Here is a 16258-nt window from a genome sequence, read left to right as displayed (position 1 = left end):
GGCACACGAACCTCTCTTAACCGGAATTTCGGCGACTCGCCATATTGATTAAGTGACCGGACAAGTACAAAGAAACTTTGCTTTTTTATCGCTGTGCATCGGGCCAGATTTTATTTCGATGTAAGTACCGATGACCGAGGAATGTGCTCGTATGATGGAAGATGATGATTGTTGTGTGTATTGATCAGAGGAGTGTTTCCCCGCCGTGATATTAAGGGGTTTGTTTGGCCTCCTCAGCTGATCCTTTTGACAACTGCCCCCCGCCCGCCGCTGCTCGGATGCCCACGGAGGGAGGCCTTCTCTCCCTCGCAGCCCTTCCCTTCCTCCTCTCTCGCTGCCCTGCATTTGACGGGAAAATCGCTGTGGCCGTTTCTTTGTTTCTTTGCGAGGGCGTCGGGGCGGGCGGCCGAGGGTGCTGGGTCGATCGGTTTCTCCCGAGGAGGCTTCGGAAACCTGGCTCTCGGATTTTTTTCTGGCTGCGGGGGATGGGGGGACGCGGGAGGAATGAGGACGTGTATTAATGCACTTTAATTGGAATTATACTGAGCCCTTTTGTACCCCTGAAATACGAAATGAGGAAATCGCTGCACCTGCCCACTGGAGTTGATGAATAAATTTGCTAGGCTAAGACAAGTTAACATTTGGCACTGGAGGGTATATGCAGTTATCTGTATTTACACCAGTAACTACAGAAAATATTAAATGAATGTACTGTAGTGTTCGGTGCATTGGCATATAACATCAGCAAGTATTTTGGCTGCACTGAATAAAACTGCACATAAGGAGATGGATGTAAAAATTAGGGTATGAGGTCGGAATTTATGCTGCTTTGACAACTTGGATTTTGATATTACACTATCCAGATACCACTGTTAATTTAATGTAATCTTCCCAGTATGTTTAATTATATTATTGGAAGTATTGGGTAGTTGTCCATCTTGATAGTGGCAGTGTTGGAGGATTATTGGAACCTTTAGCCGGATGCTCTAATAAAGAGCATTAAGCCTCCGTTATGTATATTCTAACAAGATAAAGCTTGGACTAATTCCAGTGTAATGAGAAAATGCCAGGATGGTAAAATAAAAATTCTAGCTTGCCAAAACTTATTTAGTATTGCTGTAGTGCTATGAAGCAAGGAAGCAAAGTGTGCTCTAATGGCGATGAGAAAGGTTTATTAATAAGATAGGCCTTAATCTACTTGCAGTCATAAGCCAATGTATTCTCCCCAAAATCCATAGAATGAGTTTAACCAATAACCCTCACCTGGTTTATTTGGATTAGATAGAGCTAGTAGACCTTACTCATTGAGTTTTGTGAGGTGGACCTTTTGGTCAAGGTATGACTATTCCAATATATACTTTTTATTTTTTTAGCTGCTCTGTAAGAGAATGAGGCCATAGCATGGCCATAGCAATATTTTATCTTGATCTGTATAATTTAGATACATAGCCGTATGTATGCAAGATCTTTTGCTGGCATAGATGGTAATTAGCAAGGAATTGAGAATTGATGAATCCAGTATGAAATTGGAGGTCATTGTAAGGAAGCTGCACCTGCTTTTAGTATTTATTGAGTGATACACCCTTCAGAGACGGTCTAAAAACCAGGGGTATCATGTGAATCCAAAAACCCAAACCTCAACTTTCTCGCCTTTTTATTTACTCTCTAGACGGTGCGAAACCCCCCTATACCCCTCTTTATTAGCACTTTGTCAGCTTAAAGAAAAGACATTAAGAACTTGCTGTGTCTGTTTGTGTGTGTGTGTGGGGGGGGGGGGGGGGATTTGGGCTCTTAGTGATATGGAGTGGGTGTTATTTCGTGGTAAATATGAAGCCACAGCAGCTGTTATGTTTATTTCTTATTTATTACTATATTTATGCTCTATAAGATAGTGGTTTCCATTTACCCTCTCCCTGTGCTTCACCCTTGGTAACATTGACCTTTTCTTTCAATCTTGGCTGTGGGGAATAAGGTTGAATAGGAGTTGAGACCCCTGATTTTCCCAACTTGCATATAGCAATCCCCCAGATCCCCATTCTATGGCAAGTCCCTGTTCTCCTTCCCCAGTTTTTCCCTATTAGGAGTAAGCTCCTGGATCCTCTATTCCTACATTCCAACTCCTGCAGGTTATTACTCCTGGGGTATTTTCCAGACAGGAACAAGTTTAGAGACCCCCATACATTAATTAGCTTACCTTACATTTATCAGCTGGGAAAGTGTTTTTTGAAATTGAATCTTGTACTTAGGGTAATGGGTACAAGTTTCTGAGAGCAGTGCAGAGATATTAGAGGAAATGGACACTGCCACCTTATAGAGCAAATGAAATATAGGAAGAACATAGGTACAGCTGCATAGGCATCATATTTATCGAAAAATAATTATAAATATCCGCTGCATATCACCGCTCAGACTTTATCCAAAACGCCCTCACACAAGCAGTTCTTAATGGCTGTTTTCTATAAGTTAGCATGAAGTGCTAATAAAGGAGGGCTACAAGGGGCTTGCCCCCTGGTGTAGGGAATAGATATAAAGTAGGAAAGGTTAGGCTAGCTTTTTGGGTTTACATGACACTTGGGTTTTGGGACTTGTTCTCTAGAGGGTGTGTTGCTCTGGGTAACAATTTCTTGGTAAAATAGTCTTAACACATCTTGGTATACATAGAGTCAACATACCATGTTTGCACTCCACATTAGATGTCACTTTTGTTCAGTCTCTGAACAGGTGACAAGTCTAGATTAAAATGCTGGTAAATTTGCATTAGGCAAAAAATGTTCAGAATGTCAAATTTGTGGTGTACATTTTGCCATAGAAGTGTTAAGAAAAGAAGAGTATAAGGGAATGTTTGATACATATGGATTAAGACAAAAATTGTTACTTTAAGGGTATTATTTTTGATCAAAACTTATTTCATGGGGATGAACAGAGGTGGAAGCTAGCAGTATTGTTTACATTATAGATAATTTTAGATAATGAGGCTAGTGGACTTGATTAACAGATTTGGCTGACCTCTAAGCCAATGCTGCTTTCATGTGGGATATCACCAAGACCAAGACCCAAAATCAAGGTATCATCATGCAAAACCAGAAACCCAGACCTACCCATTCTGTACCCCCATGTATTAGCGCTTTGTGCAAACTAATTGAGAAAGTAACATTAACAACTCGGGAGGTGTGAGGGTTTTTGGTCTTAGTCTAGGATTGGGGATATGCAGCAGATATTTTTTGGTAAGTTAGGCTACAGCTGCTATACCTTTGCTTGACTATTTCTTGAGCTCTTTAAATGGTGGTGTCCATTTCCCTCTGTGTAGCTCTTGGTAAACATGAAACATAAATGTATGTAGTGTGGTCTTCGCATTGCCAAACTGCAATGCTAGAATAGGTAGGATGAAGTCTCCTACAAACTTAGAGGGTATCCGTGGTTTTGCATCGCAAGGAGCTGCATCTTGAATTTGCCAGTTTAAGGTTGGTTAGTGTGTATTTAAGGGCAACTGTTAATGGAACACGTTTTATTGTATGTAATAAATAGATGACTTTTCAAATTAAATTGATTAATCATATTAACCCATTACCGCCGGTGTATTTTGAAGCTGAAAATAAGATTCCTGGGGGCTACAAAATCGGCTGCATTGAAGTGTGAGCCCTGATACGTCACACTGGTGGGACGCCTGGCAATGTTTATTTTAATCGTGTATCTTGTATGTGGGACACCCATCGTTACTGGGTTAACCCAATGCCGCAGGGTAAAATAAGTTTGGAAAGTCGACATAATGGGATTATTTGCACGCATTGGCTGTTTGCACGCATTGGCAGTTTCCCAAGTTTGTGTCTGACTCTCAGTAGTTTGTGAGTGACATTCGGCACTTGAAAGCTTTGATTTTGCTATAATTTTTAATATGAATTTGAAGGTTTACCTTCACTTTAGGTGCTATTGTCTAAAAGTTTTACCATATATATGAAGCCACTACTATTGGAGAAAAACTCCTTCCAATAAGCCAGTGGCGCAGAAATGGTCATATGTTGCCATTGTATCTGTCCACAACAGCCATGGCATATACGTACATGTCACTTGGCAGCAAGTGGTTAAGAAAATGCCCTTTTTAAACTCATAAGTAATTTGAGATGAGTTTATAGGAACTTGCACCTCCAAAAAAGATCAACCTTAGTATTTAGCATGTTGAATTGTTTGAATATTTGCAACAAATTACAGTGAAACTTTTAAGGCTTTATTCAAATGTGCTGAGGATATAATTGTAGTAGTCAAGTCTTGAAAGAGGCTGTCACTGAAAGGTAAACATTGTATACTTTTTATTCTACATGTACTATGTACAATTTCCATATTTTCAATATTAGTGTTTTTTCTACAAAGGTTAGGGATCTTTGTGAATAGGACTCCTTTATTTCAAAAACAAAATCATAATTAGCAAGTCAACCGTGAAAAAAATTCAAATTATCAGAATTATAAGGACAGTGGCTTTGACTTGTTTATATATATTTGCTAGGTCAAGGTTCCACTACCCTCCTTCAACACGATTATAATCATGTATAAAGAGGATTACCTAGGTTCACTATATCAGGATCAAGGGGATCCAGACCTAGAACATTACCCAAGCTTTGCTTTTTCTGTGTGAACTAGAGCAAATGTTTCTTAAAAATTTTGTGTAGTTGTGGATTTGTTTTTAAACCAGACTACAGGTGCCTGCAAAGGGTTTGCAAGCAGCGTCCCTATTTACTTGTGTGTACATGCTTGGGAAAGTGGCAGTTCATGTAGATGTAGATTGAAGAAAGTAAACTATAATTTATTTTGATTGCTCCTTAAACTCTTACTAGAAAGAAGCAAACTGTTTTCATAATTTTCCTCATGGTTACTCTCCTTAGTGTCTTGAATATAAAATTTGCTTGAAGACACAGGAAACTATTGTGTATTGATAAACTTGTCTACAGCAAGTAGTGAAAATGCTGATTTTTCTTCATAGGATACATTAAAACTGCATCAATCTTTAAGCAAGAGCTGCCTGGTTAGTACAGATACTTCAGCATTTGATGGTAAAAGTAAATAAAGATGTATTAATGTTTGCTCTCCAAGTTGGGGTAATGTTTAAGCAAATGTATTTTCAGATTGGTAAGGCATGTGTGTGTGATCATAAATTAGATATATCTGGATGGGCATAATGTTTATTGGATTAAAGTGTACAGCATCAGCTCAAAATTTTTTATGTATGTAAAACTGTAAAATACCTCCCCACCCCCCACCACCCACCCCATAAGCTATCTGCAAATCGGTTAAAGTTGTGCATGATCTATTTCAAGACATGTTAGTACTTTACTGATTGTGAAATCACTCCCATTAGTTTCATAAAACCATGAATTTACTTAGCTGAAATTAAAGATCTTAAATAACCTTTTATATAGCTGAAAATGCAGCCTTTGTTAACTGATTCTGCATTTGAATAGATATTTTACCAAGATTGAAGATTGAAGGTTGATATTTGATTGCTATAGAGTTTTGACCTTTACTTTCAGAGCTATAGCTAATTTAAATATGATTAAAAAAGTATATAATCGTTTCTATATGCAAACCCATCTAAAATCGTCTGCAAAATTCACAGCATATCTCATAAGGCATGTACATACATAAATGGCTCCTCTGTATTAACACATTTCCTTTTGGATTTCACCCCCCCCCCCTTTTTTTTTTTTCTTCTTTTCTTTTCCTCTCTCTCTAGGTAGGCCCAGTATTTGCTTTGGAAAGGAAATACTTCGAGTCATCTTTACAGGGAGGGGGGTGAATTGACTATGTTCATTCATTGACCCATTGGCTGGTGTATTTTGCAATACGGCACATAATCCTGTAGCATTATTTATTTTAAACTCGGGAGGCGTATGGGTCCATGTTGGATAGTGCACACTGTGGAGGTGCTGCTTTCCCTCTATGTATATATGAACATGCTTATGTTTGTGTACGTATATATAAACCCTTGCAAATACATGTAAGCACGCAAACCTATGTAAATGCGCTCTGAAAGAGTGGAGGGCCAGGTTTCTGCACGCACTGAAGTGTTCAACTCCTTTGGTGGGTAACACCCCATTGCCTGTGCAGGCCTGGAGTGGCAGGCCTGGTCTCTGGAAGGCTGCTAAGGGGCACCGGCTTGGTGGCTGATATCCCCTGGCCCACTTGCCTCCCAGGCTGCGCGGCTGCCCATTGCTCTAAGGGGTTGAACGTCAATTACTTTGCATAGTATGATACCATCCATAATCAGAGGGTTAATTGGTGTAATGTTGTATTTTATTATGAATAAGATTTTCCATGGTAATACGTTCATATATTAGAATTGACCGTTGTGTCATTGGTTGAGGTTGTGGGAGGGGCTAGGCTTTCTAATGTTATTTTAGAAAAAAAAAAATCTAGTCAGATGCTTTAATAATCTAACCTCAAAGTGGAGGAAGGAGGCAGGTAGCATTTTTCTATACATGTGTGTGTGTATATGATTGAGTAATGTTATCTGGAAATGGTAAGATTTGTATCCCTTTTGCCAAGTGATGTAGCTTTCTATAGACATGATTTCCTTTGTTAGAAACATTTTAAGGTCTGCTTTTGTGTACAAAGTTTTGCTTCACATCTATTGGTGTTAGTGTGCCTGTTCACTTTGAGTTAAGGTATGACAATATAGTTTCAGGATGTAGTGATGATTTTTAATATTTATTTGGAACAGTAGAAATAAGATACCACAAAGGACCAGCTGAGTGGTTCTTACATCTACTTCCAAATTTTTTTAACCTGTTTTAGGCTCTTGTGAACCTACTTTCCTGTTTCAAGATCATTAACCAGTGCCTTAAAATGGTGTGATAAATGACTTGTATAATCCTGTGCATATTTATACTTCCCTCACCAGACTTCTTCTAGAGTAGAGGCACTTTTCCTAAAGTATTCATATGGTTAAATTCCAGTGTTCACAAAAGCTTCACAATTTGTATGGAGAAATTTGAGGTTCAAAAAGATTTTTGTTCATAGTTTTTCCAAAAAGTAGGCTTGTACAGATTAGTAGCATCTCAAGAATTTGATTCACATCGGCAACTTTTATATTGTAATAGTGTGATATACATTTTGCAGTGTTTATCAGCTGCTTTTGATTTAACAGGGATATGAGGATTTTTTTTTTCATTGAATGTTTTTTCCTTTGCAGTGTTTGGTAGTGGGGTTCTCAAGGGCCCTTACCTTCAATCATCATGGCTGACATGGCCACACTTCCTAATCATGCTTCTCCAGTCAAACCCATCATCAATAATCAGGTTGTCAAGTAAGTAGTTTCCATTTTTTTGTTTACAAATTTGACTTGTTAATCTTCTCTTTTTATAAAAAAAAAAATGTAATTCTTTTGTGAATTTAGTTTGCACATCCATGACACCCAATACTCTGCCACCAAGAAGCCAATTACTGGGACTGTAACATCAACTCGTTTCCCTTTTTAGAAAAGTTTTCTAATGCTGTTAAGTTAATATTAATGTTATTGCTTTAGCCATTATGATTATTATAGTGTCATTAACAATACTGAGGGCAGTAATTTTTTCAAATCTGAAATCTATTAAAAGGGTACAGGTGAGTTAGATAGAAATGGTGCAGTAATTGATTCCTTGATGATGAAGCCTTGCGGAAGATAATTTTCTGTCATATGTGCTCCTCAGATTTCAAATAACAGTAGGCTGTGGTTCTTGCTCCAGCACAACTATCTTGCACTTTCAAAAGCTGAAACTTTTACCCCCCAATAATGAAATAAAATTGAGATCTTAAACCAAGAGAAAGTGTATAAAAAGATCACATATAGTGCATGTGCTTTCTTTCAACTGAAAAGTGCGCTTAGATGAAATTACGAATGCAGTGCAAACTTAGCAGTCTAGTCTGTAAAGACAATTGACAAACAGTTGACATGGCATGTATTTTTGCCAACCTGGCAACAATGTGTAAAAAATCTTTGCAAGGCTTGTAAATGTTGTATACTTTTAAATGACTAATGTGAATTGAGCAAACTTGCAACAATATTTTCATTCCTCTTAAGCTTTAAAATAAAATGAATCTGGTTCCCATACAGGAGAACTAGATGTATGAAAGAATAAAAAAAGATCTGCAGTGTTTTATTCAGCAAAATAATCTTGAAGTATAAGAAACTTGGGTAGTCATACACCTAGTACATCTAAAACACATTGGTACAAAGGTTAGAATATGTCTATACACAAATACAGTAAAGGTATTGGTCAAAAACACTACACTTAACTGTTAGAAAAATTCTGTGGAGAGTAGATGTAAGGTCACAATTTTTTAGGGAAAACAATCTGTTTGTTGTAAATGCATGGTAACTTTGTTTTTAATACTTTAATAGGCATTGAGATTTCTCTTGAGGTTGAATCTATTCTACATGATCAGATATCATACCAGTTCTTAGCTGGCAAGATGCTCTATAAAAGAAGATATTTTTAATTCTACTTTTCTTTAAGTAGGTTAATCATATTTATTGATTACCTTTTTATGTTAGGCCACTGTCCTTTTTGTCTATATAGGAAAAACTAGCCTAATTTCCAATTAGAAATAGCTGAATTGCTGGTCCCATAAAAATTGCTGAAAAATTAGTGATCTAACCCCATATATTTAGAAAATCAGAAATAGGTTTCTTGTATTGGTGATCCAAAATTTTATGTAATTTTACTTTCAAATACACAGGTTTTGTAACATCTGAAACCACTTGATAAGAAATGTTATCTTGCTTTCTACACCATTATTTTTTAGCATATTCCACATTTTCTTAATTGTTAATGATATTTGTATATTTTAGTTTTTTCTAAGATTTTCCCCATTTTTGTCTAATTGCATTGTACTAGTGTTTCATAAAGTTATTAGAATTAATTTAATTAACTTTAAAGCAAGGCACAACCATTTTGTAGTTTTACGCGGAATCTTTTTATACCTTTAAAAATTGTTTATATGAAAGGTCATGCGTGTTAATACACAATTCCCAAGATCAGTCATTTGCATAGTGTTAGATAGTGGTCAGACTTTCATGTCCCATTCCTTGGAAATGCTGTTTTTCATAATCATTGAATTCTGAGCTTGGAGAAAGATGCAACACTAGTTTTTCATAATTTTTATAATCTTGTAAAGAGTTATCCTGCAGATATTTAAAGTTAATTTTCTCTTTGTGCAGGGCAACCGATGACAGATCGTGGAAGGCACAGATTCAAGTTCCCCCAAAGGACAGAAGGAAACGTACCTCAGATGTCACAGACACAAAAGGCAATGAATTTGAAGATTTCTGTTTGAAAAGAGACCTGTTAATGGGTATATTTGAGAAAGGTTGGGAGCGACCATCACCCATCCAGGAGGCATCCATCCCTGTAGCACTTAGTGGAAGAGATATTTTGGCAAGAGCAAAGAATGGAACTGGAAAGACGGGGGCTTATTCGATTCCCCTCCTAGAGCAGGTATGTACATTGATCAACTTTTTTTTTTCTTTACGTATGTACAGCATGTTACTTTGGTCTATTTGATATTCAAATTGTGCACTGTTCTTTCAGATTGATCCAACTCAAAACCACATTCAAGCCATGGTCATTGTACCAACTCGAGAGCTGGCACTGCAGACTAGTCACATTTGTAATGAGTTGGCAAAACATATTGGAGTTAAGGTCATGGTGACAACAGGTGGTACCAATCTTAAGGTGAGTTGAGGATTGAAATGATGTCCGTTTTATTTAGGTTTGAAATTTATTTTCTTCATGATAAAGTATGAAACATTCAAATGTAACACTGAGATATATAGACTAAAACCTTCTGTGTAATGGACATGCATCTTTGTATTCTGAACAGGATGACATTATGAGAATTTATGAAGTTGTGCATGCAGTCATTGCCACTCCTGGTAGGATCCTTGATCTTATGGAGAAAAAAGTAGCTGTGATGGATAAGTGCAAGATGTTGGTGTTAGATGAGGTGAGCATAATAATTTTTTTTAAAATTTTGTCTGACTTCTCTCAATTTTTTTTTTATTTTTATTTTTTGTAATGTAGGAGTCTTATATTGTTTTTCATTGTACAGGCTGATAAACTGCTGTCACAAGACTTCAAGGGCATGTTGGACCGTGTCATTTCCTACCTGCCAGCTGAACGACAGATTCTTCTGTACTCGGCAACATTTCCACTAACAGTTGAACAATTCATGAAGAAACACCTAAGGCAAGTTTCTGTACTATTAATCTGAGCTATTTTTCATAGAATTCTATTCAGGGCATCAGTTAAACTTATTGGGTACTAATATTTCTTTATTTATATTAATTTGTATATTAATTTGTATTAAAGTTGGTTTACTGTTAATTTTAACTTATTACAGTATGTAAGATGCTAATTGCAATAATCTTTCAGATCACCATACGAGATCAATTTGATGGACGAACTAACCTTAAAGGGGGTGACGCAATACTATGCCTTTGTCCAAGAAAGGCAGAAGGTCCACTGTTTAAATACTTTGTTCTCAAAGGTAAGAGACAATACTTGTTGCCATGTAATTTCTGTATTCTTTTAGGGAAAGGCACTGCAAAACCATGTTAGGAAAGAATTAAAAAGATTTCCTTTATTCCAGCTACAAATCAACCAAAGTATAATCTTCTGCAACTCAACCCAACGAGTCGAGCTTTTGGCCAAGAAGATCACTGATCTGGGGTATTCTTGCTACTATATACATGCCAAAATGGCTCAGGCTCATCGTAATCGAGTTTTCCATGACTTCCGCGCAGGCTTGTGCAGGAATTTAGTTTGTTCTGGTAAGTTCAATGGAAGTTTTGTATGCTGTGAAAGGCTTGATATTGTTTGAATAGTCGTTAAGGAAAAAGATAATAAACAAAAATAAATCTCATCAGTGTTGCCAGTTGAAAGGTTATTTGATATTACAATGTACCTGAATATATATTTATGAAAAATCTAAGTTGCATCTATTTTGCAGACTTGTTTACCAGAGGTATAGACATCCAAGCAGTGAATGTTGTGATAAATTTTGACTTCCCAAAGATGGCCGAGACCTATCTCCATAGGATTGGTAGGTCTGGACGATTTGGCCACCTAGGTATTGCAATCAACCTGATTACTTATGATGATCGATTTGCACTGCACCGTATTGAGCAGGAATTGGGAACGGAGATTAAGCCTATACCCAAGGTTAGTTTATGGTTTATTGGTGCCCTTCTTTTCCTCTTGTCGGAGATTGTCAAGATAAAAAATATGTAAAATATTAAATATATGTTTTTCCATATCCAATCCAGATAAATGTTACAGATGTTCCAACTCTTGTGAACTGCCCTTTTTGACTCTTGTATCCAAAACATTTTGTAAAATATTAGTAAAAAGTGGTCATACATGGGCAGCATTGCTAACTTGAACATGAAAATGAATCGATAATTATGCTTGTTATGCTTCTGCCTTTTATCTATCCCTCTCCTCCATTTTCCCTAAAACCTTTTCCTAAACTGCTTAGTTTGATTTAGAAAATGAAATATTTACATGCATTGCAGTTTTCTAATTGTGAGAGGTTACTCTTAAAAAAATCCAACTTTATATTTCAATTGTAAACTTGTTTGAGTATTAAACAGAGAAAGAATAGTATTTGGAAGGACATGTACCAATTTTTTTTTACTTCAATCTTTCAGGTCATTGATCCTGCACTGTATGTGGCAGAACATCACCTTGAAGAAGATGATGAAGGAAACATTAGCAAGTAATCCCTGTATCATGTGGGCAAGCTTGGGACGTGGGAATTCAAAAGTTTATTCCCCATTGTTTAGTGTCCCAAGGCCACTTTCGGCAGCCATCATCAGGAAGGCAGAAGACCTTACTCGCCGCATAGGCATCACCCAATTGGTTGTATGGGTGGTACTGTAAAGTATGGTGTGAAAGAACTTTTTTCAAGTGGTTTCCAAGACTGTAACTGAACTGCAAGACAGTATAGATTTGACTCTGAAATGTTCTTTTCTCAGGTGGTATTCTACAAATACAAAGATGACCCAGAAAATGGTGTGTTATGTGAGTAGTGTCTGAAAGTGTTTTTACTGATGGTTTGTGATGCCTATGCGGTGCTCGTGCTATGTTCTCCGATGCTCGGCTGGTCCAGAGAATGAGCAGCTGCGATGTAGACGGCACAGAATATGCAGCAAGTGTTGTGGCACAAACAGCATTGTGGTTGTTACCATAGATTACACTATGGAAAATACTTAATGGAATGAGTTTCATAGTTCATTGTTAAGGTATTTCTTGACACCTGCATACACAGGCTAAAGTGTTCGCAACAATGACGGTTAATTTTTTTATTTATTTTTATTTTTTAAAATCCTGAATGGGTTCGTTTTGTCAGGTTGTTGAAGTGGAAGTGTTTGAAAAAAAAAAGAACTGGGTCTTGTTCATGAACAGTGTTAATAATTCGCAAGACATAAATCCCATGGCTGGCATATACAAGAAATCTGAAGCCAGCTGATATACAAATGTTAGTCTGTGATGTATTTGTAATGACTTGAACAGACCACGGAAGAAGCAAGGCAAGACGAGCAGGAACTAGTGACTGGATTTTGCCTCCCTTTTGGTGGGTTTACGAGGTGGTCTTGGCTTCTGAATATTTATGTACAGTTAGAACAAGTGCATTGTTACCATCATTGGAAGTTAAAATGTTTCTGGAACTTCAAAAAACAAAAAAAAATAGACTTCCTCATTTGCAGTTGAGGTTGTTTTTCAAAAAATAGAAACCATCACCCAAGGTTTTGCAGTCCAATTTGGTGTGACAATGCACATTTGGTAGTTTTGTAAATCTATTTTTATACAAGATGGAGTTCAAAGTTTCCAGTGGGCTAAATAGGTTTGAAACCTCCAACTAAAATGAAAGGGTGGGTCCACCAGGAACAACCTTTTGGCACCACTGGTACTTGGCACTCCTCTGTGTACAGTTTTTCCTGTGAAGGTCTGACTCGGCACCAGCCTACCGACTTCATTTGCAATGGGAAATTTGTAAAAAATATATTTACCATCATTGGTACAGTGCTGTGAGAAATGGACTCTTACGAATAGCACTGAGAGAGATGTACAAGGCTTGGTGAAACAATGGTGATGGGTTTGATGATGGCTTCAACTGAAGCCAGCGATGGATTATTCTAATTGAGAAGATTTATGGATTTCAAAAGCTTCAATCCCAAGCCACTACTGAGTAGTGTATTTTGCAGAGTCAATGCTAGGGTTTGAGGATTTATTGAAGTGCCTAAATCTAGCCAATTATCCCACACTAACATCAGCTGCAAATAGTCATGGCAGCATCTAATTACTTTCAGTGATAGGACCCACCCAGACTTTACCTGATCAATTTAATATTGCTCCCCTTAAAATTCAGTTAATGTGTTTTTATTAGTTTTTATTCATTTTTCTTTTTACATTTCTGATCAGGTGGGGTTTTAAATGTTTTGGTTTCAATGGAGCAAATGTACTCCAGTTTTACAGTTGACAAGAACATCGGTCACAGAATTCCATCAGAGGAGTACTCTAGCTATGAGTGTTTGTAGTCCTGCATTCATAGCTTGATGAAATATTAGTTAAAATCCAGGCAATATATATTTTTTTTATTGTTAATGTAAATGACAACCAGTTCTTGTCTGGTCCTTTATTGTTTTGTTTTGGTTTACAGGACTGCTACCACTGGCATAAATGCCAACTATTTATTTATTTTGTATTTTTTGATGTTATCTTTTGAGGTTATCATGTAATTTTGATAATATCTTGCATTTTTTCACATGGTTTTTTAAACAAAATGCTTTAATGCATAATTAGTTCATTATAAAAGATTTACAGAAGTGCTATGTCAGTAAAATGTTTATGGAGTACAAACATTGTAAGAAGGAAAATACTTTCCGATAATTAGGAGCAAGATATTAACCAACTGATGGCAGTATTTAATGTGCTTCAAATGGTACTGGAAATTGGTGAGTGTACTTTTGTAATACGAAATTGCATTGCTCCAATTGAAGGTAACCAAGGCTGAAAAGGGAATAAGTTGTATGCAGTTATTTATCTCCTGAAGGATAAAACTGGACAGTTGAGGTGATTGAAATATTAAATGGTAATTTCCCATATTGAAGATGACAGGCACAACAAAGTACAGCACTCGGGCTGCAGGGGTAATCATGACAAGTTTAATTATATTTTCCCCCAGTTGCATCTTTTCATGACCACCATGAATTGTTGATGTGCCCATGAATTACCATCTTGGTTTTTATAGTGGTTCTTTATCTTTTTTATTAGTATAATATTTGAGTTGCACTTTTTTTCATTATTCAAGAATTTGCATCTTGAATGTGCTACCAGTCTGTTATTTTTTTCATTTCTCTTTAAATAGTTCATGCAGATTGGACAAAAATAACACCAAACAAAGGAGCTTCCTTTATTTTTGTTCATATTATAGTTCTCATTGGAAAAGGCATTGATTTCCTTGTAGCTCCAAAGGAATGTTTATTTTATTTATTTATTATAATTATAATTGTTATTATTGTTATATCTAAAAGGAAAAAAAGGGAGATCTGTAGTTCCATAAATAAGAGGCTTTAAATCTGACAGTTTTAGATTCTAAAATGTTAAATTCAGAAATTGTAAAGAAGTTTTATTATTTTTCATTTTGTATATGGCAAACCTTTAAAACAAATCCATTACTTTAAAATGACTGTTAGACAAACCTCCCATGATTGCGTGGACTGTAACATCAACTGGAACTAATAGTCCACCCGAAATAAAAAAAAGAAAAAAATGTAAAAAAAAAAGATAAAAATCATATAAAAAAAAAGTGACGGAGTAGCGAAAATTGGCTCTTTGGCAATCCGATTCGAAATTTCTTTATTTCAAATTTGTATTCATCTACAAAATTGTCAAAATCATTCAGTAAATCAAAAATAATTCTCCTCACTTCAAAATTTGTTTTATTACACCTGATTATTTCTTTTAGTTCATACATACCAGCACCTCCATTTTTAACTTATTTTCAGTTTTTGTTTTTCAAAGACACCAGTGTATCTAAATCTTATTTCAGGGAGTTTTGCCATCTTCCCCATACAGCTTCCATTCTCCAAGTTCTGTAACTTGTGCTCGAGAATTCATTTTGCTAAGTGCATTATATTTAATTTTCCCCTTCCCTCTTTTATAGTAGCTTTCACAGATCATTTGCATTATTAACTTTTTAATAGATTCTTTTATTTAATTTTTAACCCCCTCATCCATCCTACACTTCATTCACTTGTTTTTCCGTTCCCTTCATGCATCGTAATGGTCCCCTCACAATCAAAATTGAGACGTTAAGATGATTGCATTAAACTTCACGCATTATAGTGTTCAAAAGAAAATTTTAAAAATTCTTTGTCCGTCCCTGCAGTAACACACCTGCATTGTTCTACCACAGGCTTTTTATTTTTATTTTTTATTTTTACAGCAAATCGAGAGGACCCCTAACAGCGACGAGGAACCGTTCAGTACTCATTCTCTGCACACATCGCCTTGAGATACACCAACATAACACGAAGTGGGGGACACATTTCTACACTCTTTTGAAACTGTTAACCATGAATTTCAAACCACAAGGGGAAAAGTAAATTGCAAACCATTTCTTTTGGTTTGTATTGCGGTTCAAGGTCGTCTGCTATGCCCACTTAAGAAAATCGCCGCAATATTCATATTTTAAGTTTCAGCTTCTCGCTTACTGTCCTTTTTGAAAGTATCATCGGATTTCCTTGTTTAATTTTATTACTTGTGCAAAATCATTCCATTACACAAACCATATTTATATACAAAAACATAACTCGAGCAAATTATATTTGAGAAATCAATTTATTCAGTGTTCGAAACTAAATTTGACTTATTTTGAGATTTTTTATGGTTTATATTGATAGAACGGATTTCATGGTATTGGCCATGTGGAAACAATCGCTTTATATTTTTTTCTTTTGATTTCGCAGATTCGTAGTCAGAATTTTCAACGCTGCAAATACCCTGGTAATAGTAAAACAAATGGCCGGGTGCGTTTATAATTATATGAAATAAATTGAACTAAAATTTCCGCAGTGTATAAGCAAAGCAATTATGTATAACAAATGACAGGAAGTATTGCTGTATGGTCTTTAAAAAATAGACTACCATTTCTATCGCAACAACCTGTTCCGGCTTTTTGTAGCCGAAGAGCCACTACACAGAAAACAAAATTTGTAAAATGA

General features: G+C 36.2%; 1 protein-coding gene across 1 annotated transcript in view; it reads left to right on the top strand.

Annotated features, from left to right (window-relative positions):
- The window catches only part of me31B (ATP-dependent RNA helicase me31b), a 15381-nt gene extending 413 nt beyond the window's left edge, over positions 1-14968 (top strand). Inside the window, exons 1-10 of the mRNA XM_027372344.2 lie at positions 1-120; positions 7181-7294; positions 9191-9467; positions 9561-9704; positions 9853-9975; positions 10081-10217; positions 10404-10518; positions 10621-10801; positions 10981-11192; positions 11681-14968. The exon at positions 1-120 is cut by the window's left edge and continues 413 nt beyond it. Of these exons, the coding sequence (XP_027228145.1) occupies positions 7224-7294; positions 9191-9467; positions 9561-9704; positions 9853-9975; positions 10081-10217; positions 10404-10518; positions 10621-10801; positions 10981-11192; positions 11681-11752 (1332 nt within the window). The 5' untranslated portion in view covers positions 1-120; positions 7181-7223 and the 3' untranslated portion in view covers positions 11753-14968. The remainder of the gene's footprint in view (positions 121-7180; positions 7295-9190; positions 9468-9560; positions 9705-9852; positions 9976-10080; positions 10218-10403; positions 10519-10620; positions 10802-10980; positions 11193-11680) is intronic.
- The last annotated feature ends 1290 nt before the right edge of the window (positions 14969-16258 follow it).

Source organism: Penaeus vannamei, chromosome 11 (assembly GCF_042767895.1).
Source record: "Penaeus vannamei isolate JL-2024 chromosome 11, ASM4276789v1, whole genome shotgun sequence".
NCBI lineage: Eukaryota > Metazoa > Arthropoda > Malacostraca > Decapoda > Penaeidae > Penaeus > Penaeus vannamei.
This window is presented reverse-complemented; position numbering and strand designations above follow the sequence as displayed.